A 16,597-nucleotide genomic window follows, 5' to 3' on the forward strand; every position below is an offset into this window, starting at 1 on the left:
AAAAAGGGGGCAGGGTAGAAACACCCCGACCCCTTAGGCCTGTTAAGGTGGTCCCACAAAGACCCCCAAGGCCAAATATTTTTTCTTCAAAACCCGGTATGTTTTTTTAAAAATTACCCCCCAGGTGGACCAAATTGCGGGGGCATAGTAATAAAGAAGTTTGGGGGGTGCCCAATCCCTCTCACACTGCCCCGCTGCCCTCCAGGGCACAGCAACACAGCCCCCTGGCGCATACTGGAGGCTCCTGGTGGGCTAGTTTGACCCGAGGGACCCCCCAGTATGAAAGGGGAATTAGTTCCCCTTCTTCAAACATGCACGGGGGCTGCGTTGCAGAGAGGTGTAAAAAAGGGTGTGGCCTCATTACACCTCTCTGCAATGCAGCCCCCTGGCGCATACTGGAGGCTCCTGGTGGGCTAGTTGGCCCCCAGGGACCCCCAGTATGCAAGGGGATTAGTTCCCCCTCTGCAAATGCGCCAGGGGGCTGTGTTGCAAAGAGGTGTAACAAGGGGCATAGCCTCATTTCACCTCTGTGCAATGCAGCCCCCTGGCGCATACTGGAGGTTCCAGGTGGGCTAGTTGCCCCCCAGGGGCCCCCAGTATGCAAGGGGAATTAGTTCCCCCTCTCCAAACATGCACGGGGGCTGCGTTGCAGAGAGGTGTAAAAAACGGTGTGGCCTCATTACACCTCTCTGCAATGCAGCCCCCTGGTGCATACTGCAGGTTCAAGGTGGGCTAGTTGGCCCCCAGGGACCCCCAGTATGCAAGGGGAATTAGTTCCCCCTCTCCAAACACGTCCGGGGGCTGCGTTGCAGAGAGGTGTAAAAAGGGGTGTCGCTTTATTACACCTCGCTGCAATGCAGTCCCCTGGCGCATACTGGAGATTCCTGGTGGGCTTTCAGGTCTTATATAGTTAGGAATTAGCATTAAAAAAACCTTTGAAATTCACTGAAAAAAACATAGGTTTCAGGCCTTATATAGTTAGGAATTAGAATTTAAAAAACCTTGCAAATTCACTGAAAAACCATAGGTTTCAGGCCTAATATAGTTAGGAATTAGCTTTTAAAAAACCTTTGAAATTCACTGAAAAAACCATAGGTTTCAGGCCTTATATAGTTAGGAATTAGCATTTAAAAAACCTTTAAAATTCACTCAAAAAACTATAAGTTTTAGGGGTGCTATAGTTAGCTGGACATTTCACTCATACAAAACCATTGAAATTGCTCCTATATAGTTAGTTGTACTAACTATATTTTGCGCACCTGCAATCCACTGCTGATGATGTCACATATTACATCATTCATGACATGGTCAGTGACATCTCAAATGACATCACTGATGACATCATCCACGTGACAATCACATACACCTTTTCATACACTAGTAAAATCTTTCATCACTCTTTGTAAAATACAGAGTATCATATTTGAATCCATTGTCACAGCAATACAAGTATCTAAAAACCCACTCAGTGATTCATAGATGTATACACACATCTAATCACTTACCTGTAGATTCACTCATACATGCTGACAATGAACAATAGAACACTATCAAAAATACTTATACACCTCTATCAACATTACACACCAGCACACATCCTATTCACATAAGAAGTCATCCTACTCACATATGCAAATAATGGATCATACTTACATATTTACTTAGCTACACACTTATACAAACACAACTTCATCTATTCATTTAGATAGAAAGTCATGCTTAGTGAATTATAAAATCATTATTACAAGTATACAGTTATCCAGACAGTCACTCACACAATCATTGAGTCTTATGTATACTTAGTTATATACAACAACTGACACATACACTGCCTTTTATTTTTCTAGTTTGTTGGAGATGTACCATTGAGAAATATATTTGCTCATCACCACACCCATAAAGATATTCACTCACCCAAACAACTGTTAGAACATGTCGTTTTAACTTCATATATCTAGTGAATCAAGTATTCACACATCTTTGGGCAGTCACACACCCCCCACCGAACCACACACACATTCACTCTCCCATACAAATACTCAGTTAACTAATAAATAACTAATATAGACTTTCACATAGCTAGTTACCAACTGGAGAACCAGTTTAAACAACAACTGACAAAGGGATACAGATATTCACACAGTTTAGTCACTATCCACTATATTTAGTGAGACACTATAAATTGGTCAAGTAAACAGTCAATTACATTGCTACTAAATCCTCCATCCAAATATTCATTTTTATATATCCACTCATTCTTCAATGCAAATTGCTATATTTATAATGCATATTTAAATAACAAAGCAAACCACATTCACTGGATGATGTCATCAGTGATGTCAGTTGAGATGTCATCAGTGATGTCACTGACCATGTCATGAATGATGTAATATGTGAATTCATCAGCAGTGGATTGCGGGTGCGCGAAATATAGTTAGTACAACTAACTATATAGGAGCAATTTCAATGGTTTTGTATGAGTGAAATGTCCAGCTAACTATAACACCCCTAAAACTTATAGTTTCTTGAGTGGATTTTAAAGGTTTTTTTAAATGCTAATTCCTAACTATATAAGGCCTGAAACCTATGGTTTTTTCAGTGAATATATATATAAATATAAATATTAGCTTATTATCTACTGGCAGCCACCAGAAGGTAGTTATGGTTAGGATGTAGTTTCCATAGGAAAATAATTTTTTCATTTGCCAATAACTTTGGCGTCGGATTTGCCACTCACTCCAGCTGCTGTGTTGAAAGTGTGGGGTCATCTGTCAAGCAGGGGCTGAGAAAAAGGGGGTGGTCCCAAAATGCGTTTACTCCATGTTAATTTCCTTAGTAGACTTTAGACACATCTACAGCCCAAACTACTGAACGGAATTACATCAAATTTAGCAGAAAGGTAGCTGTTAGTCCAAAAAGTGCAGTTTTATTCGATGGTGTAAATCAGTTCAGTAGTTTTGTAGTTATTTAAAGAAATTTCCAGTTGTATATATAGGGATGTGGTGGATCCGCGCCCCCACCCGATCTCGTGCTGAGATCTGATTGGCTGGCAACACCTCAAATCAGGCAGTGTTGGCAGCCATCTTGTGGCTCAATTGAACCGAGTCACAGAAAAAAACATTTAAAAAAAGAAAAGGGGTCAGGCTTCCCCTGCGTTTCTAAATGTGAGAAAACTGGGCGCCCTGAGTGGAAGCAGAGCACCCAGTACTGTGGACAGGCCACAGGGGATGGGGTCCCATCCGGTCCTCCTCCCATGTTTAACATTTTTTTTATTATTACCCCCTTCCTTTATTTATTTTTTTAAAAAGAAATGCTGCGCCTCGGGGATGGGGTTCCCGAGGCTGAAATCAACCCGGGGAGGGGGCTCTATTCTTATAATGCCTGGCCCCAGTGATGGGCTCCCTGGGGTCGAAATCAGCCCAGGAAAAAGGGGCTACGAAGCCCCCTTCCCTTAGAAAAGAAAACAAAAATGTATTAAGAAAAAACCCCAGCAACTCACGGGAGGACCCGTTCCCTTTCTCCACCACTATGCAAACATGCCTCCTGGCACACTGCTTGTTGGGGGAAGAAGTCTACTAGGCTGCTGAGGGTCCTTAGGGGCCAGCAAGAACCCCTGTTACTTCCAGTAAGCCCCAGGCATCAGGTTTGCTAAGAAGTGATCGGAAGCCAAGCCCCATTTCTTCACTACTCTGTAAACGCGCCTCTAGGCGCACCTCTGGTGGGAGGATGACATCCCCTTGCCTCCTGAGGTCTTCAGGACTAAAGAGGACTTCTTCCCCCAGGCAGTAGTGTGCCAGGAGGTGTGTTTGGTGAGTGGTGGAGAAAGGGGCCATGGCCTCTGATGACCTGTCAGCAATCCAGCTGTGTGGGTCTTACTGGAGGTAACACAAGGGCTGGTTGGCCCCAAATGACCCTCAAGAGCCAAGGGGACTTCATCCCCTAGCTAGTAGTGCACCCGGAGGCACGTTTGCAGAGTGGCGGAGAAAGGGGGCGTGGACACCAAAAACCACTCAGCAAACCCACTTTGGTAGTGGAGGTAAAAGGAGGGGTAGTTGGCTCACAAGGACCCTCAATAGCCATGGGGACTTCATCCGCCTACAAGTAAACCACCAGGAGGCATGTTCGCAGAGTAGTGGAGAAAGTGGGAATGGCTTCAAACAATCTCTCAGCAATTCTGCTGTGTGGGACTTACTGGAGGTACCAGGAGGGGTAGTTGTCACCCAAGGACTTCCTTGGGAGCCAACTACACCTCCTGTTACCTCCAGTAAGTCCCACACTAAGGGATTGCTAAGTGGTCTTCGGAGGCCATTCCCCCTTTCTGCACAGTCTGCAAATGCACCTTCTAGTGCACTACTGGTTGGTGGATGAAGTCCACTTTACTCCTGAGGGACATTGGGGCCCAAGAAGCCCTCCTGGTACCTCATGTAAGTCCTACACAGCGGAATTCCTGAAAGACTACTACTTAAACAAGCATTGGCATAGCCAATAAGTCTCGCTTTTGGGACCTTATAAGTGATTAGCCATGCAACAGTTGATGTTGTTGCACAAAGGATATTGTGCTGCATAACTGAATACTTATAAGGTCCCAAAAGCGAGGCCTATTGGCTATGCCAATGCTTGTTTACTCTCTTAGCGGATAAGATAACTTGGTGGCATAAAGCATTCCTCATAATATGTATCAACTGAAGGTCACAAATAGAACTCTTGGCAAAGCATTATCAGTCATTTATCCGGAGATTTATTAGTAAAATGGCATGTGTTCTAGCCCTCACCTTCTACAAGGCTAAGCAATGATTATTATTAATAATTACAATTTGGCAGCTAAAATTATTACCTTGAATATTACAAGCACCCCTGCAACCCAATCGCATGAACAATGCTGCACTGGGGTAAGAGCGCCCCACAAAATATTCAGACGTGTACTTCAAAACAAAGAGGCTTTGACTTAGCGCTTCAACATAACCTTTAAGTGTTCATCCGTGTACCACTTCTACAAGTGGGAGCATTAGATCCTGCATTTTTCTACAGTGAAGCCTCTCTGAAACTCCCTTAAAGATCAGTGATCCAACAGCTCTCGTGTGGTTGCAGTCCAAGTTTCAGGAAACCGTCCCTCACGCAACAATGGAAGAGAATGAAGTAGGAGAAGTGACAAATCTTTTTCGAGAAGTTAGAGTTTTACCCAGCGCTTACAACAGTGGACAAATATAGTCTTGTGTGCTCGTTCCTGGTAGTCCCATTAGATGTGCACTGCCACAATCTAAGCCTGAGATTTCAATTGATAACTGGAAACTCTTCCTTCAAATTGCAGATCTAAAAACATTAAAATTGAGTAGCCTGAAAATGGAATAACCCCATTGCCTGATATTTTAAAGTGAGTGACAAGATTACGTTTTGACAATTAGCTTGATACTGTATCTTCAGAATATATTGACACATTTTATGTGCAAAAACAAAATATACTCAGTCGTTTTACCTACTGCACATACTGCATGTGTGCTCGGATTTTATATTTGCTAGGAAATGGTTGCACATCATGCATGTTTATTAAATGCAGACCTGCACAACAAGAAGCATTGGTAAATGCATTAGGTTTCACCTAGATGAATCACAGAGTTCCAAATGTTATTACAACGAATGGCTTTACAATGGAATCTCTACACAAAGGAAATACAATGACATAAGGATATTATACCCTCTTGAATGGCCAAGGTGGCTGTTTTCAGTCTGTCTATAACAGTTAATTTTTTGGATCTTCATTTTCTCATCTGGGTATATAGAGCTTTCCATCCTTGGTTAACGTTAGCTAGCGCACTTGTAGGTAACAGGTTTATCCCCATCTTGCACTGTTTATTGTTCTTTGGTACAACATCCATGTTACATACCATGTTCCCCAGCCCAGCTTCACTCAGTTGCGAGTCAGAGTGTAATTCCTGTCCCAGAGTCTGAAGTTCTTTTACCAATGCCCCCGTTCCAAGATAGCCACAATCACTGTGTACCTGACTTTCTGGATTTGATGGATGTAAGCAGATGCAAATGACAGGTAGACATATAGGTTTGCAACCATCCAAGGATAAGAGTGGAAGCAGGCAGATCGGTCTACTGACTGAGGGTTGGTGTGATAACTGTGGCAAGCGTGTGATAGTTCTGTTCAATATAAGAAAAGAGGAATGGTTTAGCATCGAAGGTAATTATGTACAAAATGCCGTTCTGAACAGCAAGAATGCATCTAGGGCCAGGACTCGGAGTCTGCGCCGACAGGATTCTGTTTAACCTCTTCGCCGCTAATGACAAGGGTAACTCGTCATGGACTTTCCATTGATTTCAATGGAAAGTGAATGAGTGCAGGAAGAATGCCTTAGCAGTAAAGGGGTTAAATGACACTCACACACAGTCTCACAGAGCCCAGCAGTGAATCTATGGCCAGTAGATGGCAGCAAACACACAGTCTCATAGAGCCCAGCAGTGAATCTATGGCCAGTAGATGGCAGCAAACACACAGTCTCACAGAGCCCAGCAGTGAATCTATGGCCAGTAGATGGCAGCAAACAGCATGTTTTCGTGTGTGTCTTTGAAGTGCTATCGGAAAGGGGAAGGGACCATAAATATAGGCTATGCTTTTTTAAATGAACAAAACACATTCTCATTTTACCACATAATCTCCTTAATTGGTGCACTATGTCCGATTTATAAATGAAAACATTGGAGGTTATTTTCTTTCTTACCAGAAGGATATGTTCAGTCCGCACCGAGTCATTAGGAGGTTAACAAAAGTAATATACTTTTCCAGAATAACATAGAAGTGTTTTGCAGCCTTTGTTTTTATTAATTTCTTGTGCTGAAAATAAAAGGCATCGACTGCTTTTCGTTCGTTCTGTCAAGAGAGGGCAGTATAGCATTGTGCACAGTGACATGCTGTTGGCAGAAAAGTGCATATCAACATATTGCTGGCGATTTTCCACAGTGCTAGATTAAACAAGAGGGGGAGAAAGACTGCGTGGGAGACAACAAGCCTGGCCACGCTAATTAAGAACATATGGCCCCTGGCACTGCTGCTGGATCCAGAGAGGAAATCGCTCTGGGAGTGAACATTTTCCTAAAAGCTGGGACATCCACACGCCTTTGGCCAATTGCGTGCTCAAGCCAGACGCAAAGTCCAATGGCCTGTAAGCCCAACATGCACAAGCTTCTCCTGAGGCTGAAGCGATTCCAAGAGGTCGATTTCCAATAGCAGCGCATGCGCTGCTATATGCTCGACCTAAAAATTACTTCTTACAAACCCATAGAAATTTACTGAAACAAATAAGGGTCACAGGGACCTTATAGTTAGGAATTAGAATTTTTAAAAAACCTTAGAAATTCACAGAAAAAAGAAAGGTTACAGGGATGTTATAGTTAGGAATCAGCATTTAAAAAACCTTACAAGTTCACTGAAAAAAACAAAGGTTACAAGGACGTTTTAGTTAGTATCAGGTTTCACTCACACAAAACCAGTGAAATTCAGCAGTTATAGTTAGCTGAGCTAACTATAACTGGCGCCCCCGCAATGCACTGCTTATGCCCTCACATATTACATCACTCATGACATTGTCAGTGACATCACTGATGACACCACTGTTAACATCCCAAATGACATCACTAATTACATTATCCGGTGACTGTGAGTGATTTAAAAAAGTTTATGAGTGTTAAAATGTATATACCCGACTCAGGGCCCTAGGTCCAACTACCAAGCCAAGAATGTATTTGGGGGTGTCACACCAGAAACACCCGCCACTTGAAGCTACGCCCCAGCCTCCTTGGCAGGTTTTGCAAGGGAACTGCATGGGTGCTGAATGCATGGTGTTTGAGTGCTGTGTAGAAACTGCAGAGGCAGTCGTGGCTGGATTGGAGGTATGGGACAGGGGCGGGAGGAGGAAGGACGCGGGAAGAGGAAGGACACAGGGGATACGGCAATAAAAAAAAATAAAAAAATAAAAACGGACCTATTTGCTGCTTTCTTGCTACGTATCGCCCCCGTAGTCCTTCCCTTGCTCGGCCAATGGAAGCACACCCCGGCTCCCAGTCAGCCAATATTAAGGCTGCCTTAGCAGTGTTGTGAATGGTCTGAGTGCTGTGTTCCGGCTCTCAGACACTGACTGGAGGCCTGGGCATTTTCTCCACGTAGGCTGCGATGCAGCCTGCATTGAGAACATGCGAAGTGCGCAAGACTGTTTTGGGCGTCCTGAGAGATACCACTCTTTCCCTGCCCCCGCCTCCTCACACAAAGCTGTGGGTGGAAGTAGAAGAAAATAAAATGATAACACAAGTTATTATAGTTTTATTTTCTCTGTATTTCACTGCAAAAAAGCAGGCAGGTGCTGCTTGAGAATTGTGCGGGCCCTGAGGAACTGCTGGTTGAGTGCTGCTCATGTACTGCATGGATAATGCACGGGCGCTTGACAGCAGCTGGGGAGGTGCTGCACAGACCCTGCCAGTCATCACCTATTTTAAATGTATCTTCACAGCAAACACTCTTCTTCGTTTCGGTCAGGAGAATCCTTTATGGTAGGCATGCCAAATTGGTGCATATAGGCAGGGCTCTATGTTTCCAGTCCTCGCCTTTTAGGACTCATTTTATCAAGTCACTGACAGCCCTATGAACTAAGCGCAATTTACAAACAGAGGTGAGAAAACCTGCAAATTAATAGGCCAAGCAGAATTGAGCCATAGGTCTAGCTTGGCTCTAAAACTTTGTGTCCAAGCCAAGCCATGAAAACGTTTGGCATGTATATCGTGCAACAAACATAATATAAAAATATATTGCAGTCTCTTCAGACTTCAAGAAAGTGTATTTCTTTAACTTATGGAAACGTTTTACCTTGGCACATCAGGTCACATTACAGCCTAGGCAGTTTTAAATATGATAGTTTTTATGCCTGAACTAGCCATTAACTTATAGGCAAATAGTTATGTAAACCCTAAACATGGCGTACTCTAATTATAAATGGAGCAATGCTTTGGTCTACTAATCCAAGCAAAAAAGGTGCTTGTACATGTTTAAACATGTTCTCATATCTGCTAATAAAGAAAAAGGAGACCCTGCAAAATATAAATGTTTTCGTAGCAATCAATACACAACTTGGACAAATAGGGAGCCTGTATTGATTCCAGGTTATCTCGATTCATTTCGAAATGCAGTCTCCAGATGTTTATCTCTGTCTGTCTCTCTCCTGCTGTGCACGAAAGATCACGGTTTTGTCTTTTATTTTTGACCCACGAACGAGAAACAGCAACACTCACAGTGGACCCTACTCAGCACCCCCAGTCTTAAACAAAAACCCAAGAATGCATTTATTTGCGGCGCGTCAAACCCCAGACGCCTTCCTGAAGTTACGGTCCTGATCATTACCACAGTTACTAGTGCACAACCTTGCTGTAAGGGGATTGCAAGATAAACTTTAGCATTATCGGAGCGCCATTGGTTTTTCTCCGGAATTTACACAGCAGCAACACATAACTCCAGACATCTCGAGTTACCCCGTCTCACGAGCATGCAGTCACGTCATTGATTTGGCGTTTTTCATTGTATCACGTTTTTTCTTTCCAAGTCACTACTACAAGTACCATCATTTAAATTAACACCATGGGGACATGAACATGAGAACACTGACCACTACAAATAGGCTTCTTATTTGTTTTCACAGCTTTACCTTGCCCATTACGTCATCAAGGTTTCGAACGTCAAAGCTCGGCAAACATCCAATAAAGGGCCAGGAGAAGGGTCCAGGGGGAAAATTCTTCGGTGGCCTCCTTTTGACATAATCGGCAACTAAGAGGAAGATTGCTAAAAACAGCAGGACGTTTGAGACGGTCGCCTGCTGCAGAAGGAAAGTTGCAGCGGACAAAATGGACAGTTCCATAGTTGTGGAAGAAGGTTCCCTGTTAAGAGAACACTGCCAAAGGCGGCTTGAAATTCTGCACGCAGATTGCTTAACCTAGCAAGCTCGCGGCAGCTGCCAGGGTTGAATTCCAAAACCAGCTCAACCCAAATACAAAAGAAACCAGAGAACAAGCGCAAATCATGGCAAAATAAGCTCAAAACACGCCCAGCCCCGAATATCACTAAACAAGTATAAAAGGACGCATGAAAGTTATAAAAGAAAAAGTTAATAACAGGAGCACTGATTAGAATTTGGAGCTTAACCTGATTGAGCAATAGAAACCACAGACTGTCAGCCCAATACGTGTATATGATAAGGGATAAGGCATCTGAAGCAACTATTTTCTGCCAAAGATTTGACCTGTGTTTATGTCATAATTGTCTTGATTAAAGTATGGTTTTGTTTAATATTTCATGCTTCATGTCAACTAGATTTGATTCATGAACTTATGCTTCCATAAAGTAAGTGCCGCAAACAAAAAAGCTATAATTGGCAGAGCCAGTAAAGTAAGTCTGGCTATTTTATAAAGGAAAGGGCTTCTTCATTGATTGCCAGAGACCTCAAGTCTCACTCAGGAAGAGCTCTCCTACGAACTCCTCCATGTGATGTGACAGCAAGCTGGTACTTATACCACAATCTTTTAGTAAAGTCGTCAAAGGACTTTCCCCATTGGTTATATGGACCTTTGTTGGTTGACTTGAAGGGCTGTAAGGGAGAAGACACCAAGGATACATTTCTGCCCTGTGAAGCCAATGTGACCCTACAATAATGACCAGGAATCACTCGTTATGATTAAGTGAATTTATGTTAGGATGGTAAGCAATCCAGTATATAAGCAGAATAAAAATATGTTCAAAGGATACAACAATACAGCTGGTAAGCTGAAATATCTCAGTAGGGTAAGCCATAATAAGATGAGATACAGGATAGTAGCAGCCACAACAATACAGAAACACAATTTAGTAAATAGATGTTCCATAAAGAAACTTTCCTTCTCTCTTCTAACTATAAATTGATTATAGGATCATCTAACCAGGGATTCTTGATAGGGAGCGTAAAAGGTGTCAGCATAGTATAGATTACTGTAGAAATCTTGAGAAAAGGAAATAAATGTTTAGCTTAAAGCTTTGATGTGGGCGAAATCGTATTTCACTTGTAGGGGTGCACACGTGTAGAGTGCACCCGCATATAGTTGTATTACCATGAAGTATTAGAATTTCAAAAAGTATTAACCTGAAACATGAAATGTTTAGGCCATTTAAAAGTAACATGGAGAAAATTAACGTGGAAGGTAAATGCAACTAGTAGAAAACATGAGTCGGAGATTCTTCTTGTAGGCAGGGACGTCCACACCTAGGGAGACCATTGGTGGCTCTCTTCCCTTGGGACTCCCTCCCTGTCCCAAGTAGTTGGTTAAGAATTTAGGGGTTTGAGTCGATAATGCCCTAATATTCGGAGCACAGGCAAAAGCGGTGGCAGGCACTTGTTTCCAGCTCAAACCCATTCTGGGTTTTTTTGATCTCCACATTTGTCAAGTCATCGTTCTGGCCGTTATTCTTTCCCGGCTGGACTATTGTAACATCCTCGTTCTGGGGATTAACAAGCCAGTGATTAGAAGGCTACAGTTGGCTCAGAATGCAGCTGCAAGGATGCAGTTTTCCCTTCCTGAATACTGTTAAGCTGCAGAAGCCATTTGTAAATTACACTGGCTCTAGGTGACTAAGTGCGTTCAGTTGAAGGCGCTGTGCATGGCCCACAAAATCTTTTTTTTCAGGGAGCCCCCATCTACTCTAATTTGCTGATTCTTTATCTTCCCTCGTGATTCTTGTGCTCTTCTGATCATAATTTAGCCTGTGTGCCACTAGTTAGAAGAGTGAGGGCAGGTGTCTATCCTTTTGTGCCAACGCCACTGCCCTTTGGAATGCTCTCCCTCTTCCTTTAAGGTGCACCCAGAACTACTTGACTTTCAGTAAGTCACTGAAGACCTGGCTGTTGACCATCTAATCCTTTTGCAGGTTCCTCTCTCCTTTTTTCCCGGGTCTATCTTTCACAGTTATGCTCTTCCGATGAAACTAGCACTTGGGCGGCCCGTTGCTGAGGCAAAAATATGCTTTATAAATCTCCTAATATAACATAACATTAACTTGAAGAACTTGTGTTGTGAAACTGACAGTTATTCATGTACTAAATGTGTTTATAAATTGTGTTGTTTTACATGTAGGTATTAATTGTAGGTGCCTTATGTTTTTCATGCAAATTTGTAAAGCTCATACACTGCTTTCTTATCGTAGCTTAATCTTGTAGGCTTGAAATGCGGTTACCTTTGTGTTGCAGGGGAAAGAAGCATTCTTGTTAGCTAGAATAATGTCTTTGATTTATTAGTCAGGCAAGAAGAGAAGAAGTTACAATTGTGTAGCTTGGGTCAATAAAGGAAGGTTTTTGTGCTTCACACAGGAGGCCTGGGAAGCAAAGAGAAATTGTGGCAAGAAAGAACACTGTTGTCCCATGGAAAAACACCTTTAGGATTGTACCCAGAGCAGATGGTGTGAACCACAATGAATCTTTGGAAAGTTATCTACGAATAATGTATTGTTGGGAGTAGGGAAAGTGCCCCACTTCTTCTTTGCCTACAGTGAGAGAGCATCTTAGAGCAAGCTCTGTCTTGGTAGTTTTATGCTACATGACTCATTTGATCGTGGAGAGACTTCTTAGGAAGACTCCACATGTTGACACCTTTTATCCTACTTCCTGAAAATGCTTAAGTAGGGATGTCATTTTAGTGCTAGAGTAGGGCTGGATTAATGCTTTTCATTCTTCAACCCTTTATGCGGGGAAACTTGGACTCATGCTCTCTGACCCTCAGCATTCTGCTTCTTGAATTAATTGTATTGTTTATGCTACATCATCTCAATTGGACACGCAGATTTGGCTTTATGCTAATTCCGACGTATTTTTACACTCTATTCTTGAGGTGCATTTATGTTTAGTTATTTTTGACTTTGTAATAAATCAAACTAACTTTACATAATTGTCTTTGGTAACATATGGGCCAGATGTATCAACGATTTTCCCGTTCGCAAACGGGCTGATTTGCAGAAGCTGCCCGTTTGCGAACGGGAAAAAGCCTTTTGGGATGTATCATCCCAAAAGGCCATCGCAAAATAAGAAATTGTTGAATTTGCGATTCCCTATTCTGCAAATGCATTTCAAGGAATCGAAAATTAAAATTCCTTAAATGCAATTCTGGAAGCACCCGAAATTTGCGATCTGGCATTAAGGAATCGCAAATGTGGTATTTTGCGATTTCCTAGAAAAATTAGCTTTTATACATTTTTCAAAGTGCCATGTATGTGCACCACATGTGCACACATGCATATTTCAGGGGTGCAACAGGGTGTCCTTTTGGCACCCTTGCACCCTTGAAATTGCATGCGCAATTTGCAAGTACCTGCTGAGTACTCACAAATTGGGCATGCAATTCCCATTCATTTCTATGGCCTCTTGGCCCATAGAAATGAATGGGAGGCCATTCCTTATTTGCTAGTCGCAAAAAAAGGAATGTGTAGGAATCACTATTTAAATTGCGAAACCTGCATACATTGCATTTTGCGAGTACTTTATAGCGAATCTGTAAAATTCGCTATTAAGGAAAAATACAATGATGATACATCTGCCCCAAAGTGTCCAAAAAAACCTCATAATTAATTGATTGGCTTACTAACTAATTTTCTCCCCTCTACTCTTCAATGCTGCTAAAAAGAACCTTCGGATTGTGTCTCTAGACCATGTCCAGAACTTATGGGTCCAGCCCTTTCAGCTTCACACTTGCACGAAAGCAGAGAGGTCTGTACCTCTCTAAGTCAAGAAGGAATCTGAATCTGCAAACTGTGGGAACACCAATTAAAACAACAGATGTTTCAGAAAGGTCCTTAGCTTGTCTCACACCAGTTTAACAAAAAGATGAGAGGCAATACAATCTTAGGGGGCGTTCAAGTTTCAATGATATTCCATGCACTGTTTTCCGTGTGAGCAGAAAAATTCTTTATTTCGTTTTCCTTAAAGACAAGTTGGCACAGCCAACGCGTTTCACCCTACAAGTTCTTCTACGGTGCTGTAAGTATATATAAAAATGTACACATGTATACAAATTTAAACTGACATACAAAACAACGATAAGTCCGTACTTAAACAAAGACACGTAACTCATGAAGACACCAGACGCAACTCAAAGATCAAGTTAGAAGAAAGCCAACAGTAAAAAATGGTGAAAAAAACAGAAAGTGCTAATTCATGTGACATATATCATAAACCATAGTTATAAGCAAGCACTTTAAAAGAATGTAAAATGTGTGTGTTCCTCACAAACATAATAGACTCCAGGAATAACAGGATCTTGTCCTCCCATAAATAAAGGCACATTTCCTCCATATTCAAAAATGTGATCACAATCACTCCTTCCCATTCAATTGAGTATGAACTACAGATTTACTTCTATGAACACATAGGGCCCAATTAGGATGGCGGTCGGAAAACCACCCGACCTCCATTGACGCAGAAAACAACCGTCCGCCGGGACCATGGATAACCCAGCAGTCAAATTAGAATCAACCGCCAAAAAAGACCGACCGCGGCGGAAGAGGACAAATAAAAACTGCCCGACTTGGGCGGTGACGTCCAAAAATCGACCGCGGCGGTCGGAAACACAGCGGAAAAGCTGCAACCCGCCGCAAGCATAGCGAAGACACCGCACAGGAAATTAAGATATCCCCAATGGTCCCACGGTACGATACGATGTTTCCGATCGCCGCGGTTGCAAACAGGAGTGAATGGGAGAGCCAGCGGAAGAGTCGCAGCATAGCTACCTCAGCGGACGAACCATATAAAACTTGGCAGACGATGCAAAAACACCACAACAATGCCAAACATTCCACAAATCAAAGTAGCCATGCCCCTCACATACACATAACACATCCCATTCAAATAAATAAAAGCCAAACAGAAACATACAATTCCCAGGACAACTCCCATAACACACATGACAGCAAAACCCCATTTGGACACACCCACACGGCTGAGTATAAAACCAGTCCCTTCACAGACCACAATCCTTTGCAACACTCCAGAAGAGAAGGGCACACACCAGACCTGACAGGAGAGGCAGGACAACACAGCACACCCACCACCACCACCACCACCACCATCACACCAGCACCAACCCTCGCCCAGAACATAACACAACTCACACACAAACACCACACCCACCACCCACACCCCACCACCCACAAGCACTTTGCACACTACACACCCTGGCATCACAGGAAATGCCCAAATTCACAAAGAGTGAGTTGACAGTCATGGTCAATGAGATAGACAGAGTGGAACCACAACTGTTTATTGTCCTGTTCCAACAGACACCATTAGCCACAAGGACTCAAATGTGGCAAAGGATAGTCCAAAGGGTCAATGCAGTAGGGACCACCCCGCAATCCAAAAGGAGATCATGAAGCGGTGGCATGATCTCAAGAGGATTGTCAAAAAGAGGAGGAGCAAGAACTGGGAGCTGGCTAACTGGACTGGCAGTGGCCCTTCCATCCCACAGAAAACATTCGCAGCATGGGAGGAGAAGGTGCTTGCCATACTGAATCCTGAGAGTTTCACAGAATTATCCGGGGGAGTGGAGGCTGATAAGTACAAACAAATGTTCAGCAACACACTGATATGTACTGTTTTGCACATCCAGAAACACACACCACACCAGACAAATCACATACATCTGCAAGACACACCCACAAAAACCTGTCGCCCAGATACAACAGTCACCCGTTCCCATGTACCCTATACGTAGCTAGCAATATAACCATGGGAGCATGAGCACAGTCAGCCTGCACTACTACTCCCACCATGCCCCCTGTCTCACACCCCAGCAGGATGGAGCACTCCCCCCAAACCACCCAGAAGCACCTGGAAGCCATTGCATTGTTCACCCTCAACTTAAAGGTAGGTAGCCATCTTGCTTGGGAGGCCTGTTTGTGGAAGGTATGCCTGTACTACTACTCCCACATGCCCCCTGTCCCACACCCCAGCAGGATGGAGCACTCCCCCCACACCACCCAAAAGCACCTGGAAGCCATTGCATTGTTCATCTTCACCTTACAGGTAGGTAGCCATTTTGCTTGGGAGGCCTTTTTCTGGGAGGGAGGCCTGTACTACTCCTCCCACCATGCCCCCTGTCCCACACCCCATCAGGATGCAGCACCCCCCACCCACAAGCACTTGGAAGCCATTGCATTACACCAAACAAACTTACAGGTAGATAGTCATCTTCACTGGGAGGCCTGTTTGTGGGAGGGAGGCCTGTACTACTACTACTCCCACCATACCACTGGCCCACACCCCAGCAGGATGGGACCCTCCACCCACACCCCCAGAAGCACCTGGAATCCATTGCATTGTTCACCCTCACCTTACAGGTGGGTAGCCCTCTGGCTTGGGAGGCCTGTTTGTGGGAGGGAGGCCAGCACTACTACTCCCACCATGCCCCCTGTCCAACACCCCAGCAGGGTGGGGCCCTCCCCCCACACCACCCAGAAGCACCTGGAAGCCATTGCACTGATCACCCTCACCTTACAGGTAGGTAGCCATCTTCTTTGGGAGGCCTGTTTGTGGGAGGGAGGCCT

The 16,597-nt window shown here is 43.6% G+C and overlaps 1 protein-coding gene across 1 annotated transcript in view; it reads right to left on the bottom strand.

The window, feature by feature from the left end:
* LOC147747312 (cytochrome P450 2J2-like) overlaps positions 1-10,040 on the bottom strand; it is a 307,172-nt gene extending 297,132 nt beyond the window's left edge. The window contains exon 1 of the mRNA XM_086953059.1: positions 9,690-10,040. Coding sequence (XP_086809185.1) covers positions 9,690-9,899 — 210 coding nt within the window. The 5' untranslated portion in view covers positions 9,900-10,040. The remainder of the gene's footprint in view (positions 1-9,689) is intronic.
* Between the last annotated feature and the right edge of the window lie 6,557 nt (positions 10,041-16,597).

This window comes from Lissotriton vulgaris, chromosome 1_1 (genome assembly GCF_964263255.1).
Source record: "Lissotriton vulgaris chromosome 1_1, aLisVul1.2, whole genome shotgun sequence".
Taxonomy (NCBI): Eukaryota; Metazoa; Chordata; class Amphibia; order Caudata; family Salamandridae; genus Lissotriton; species Lissotriton vulgaris.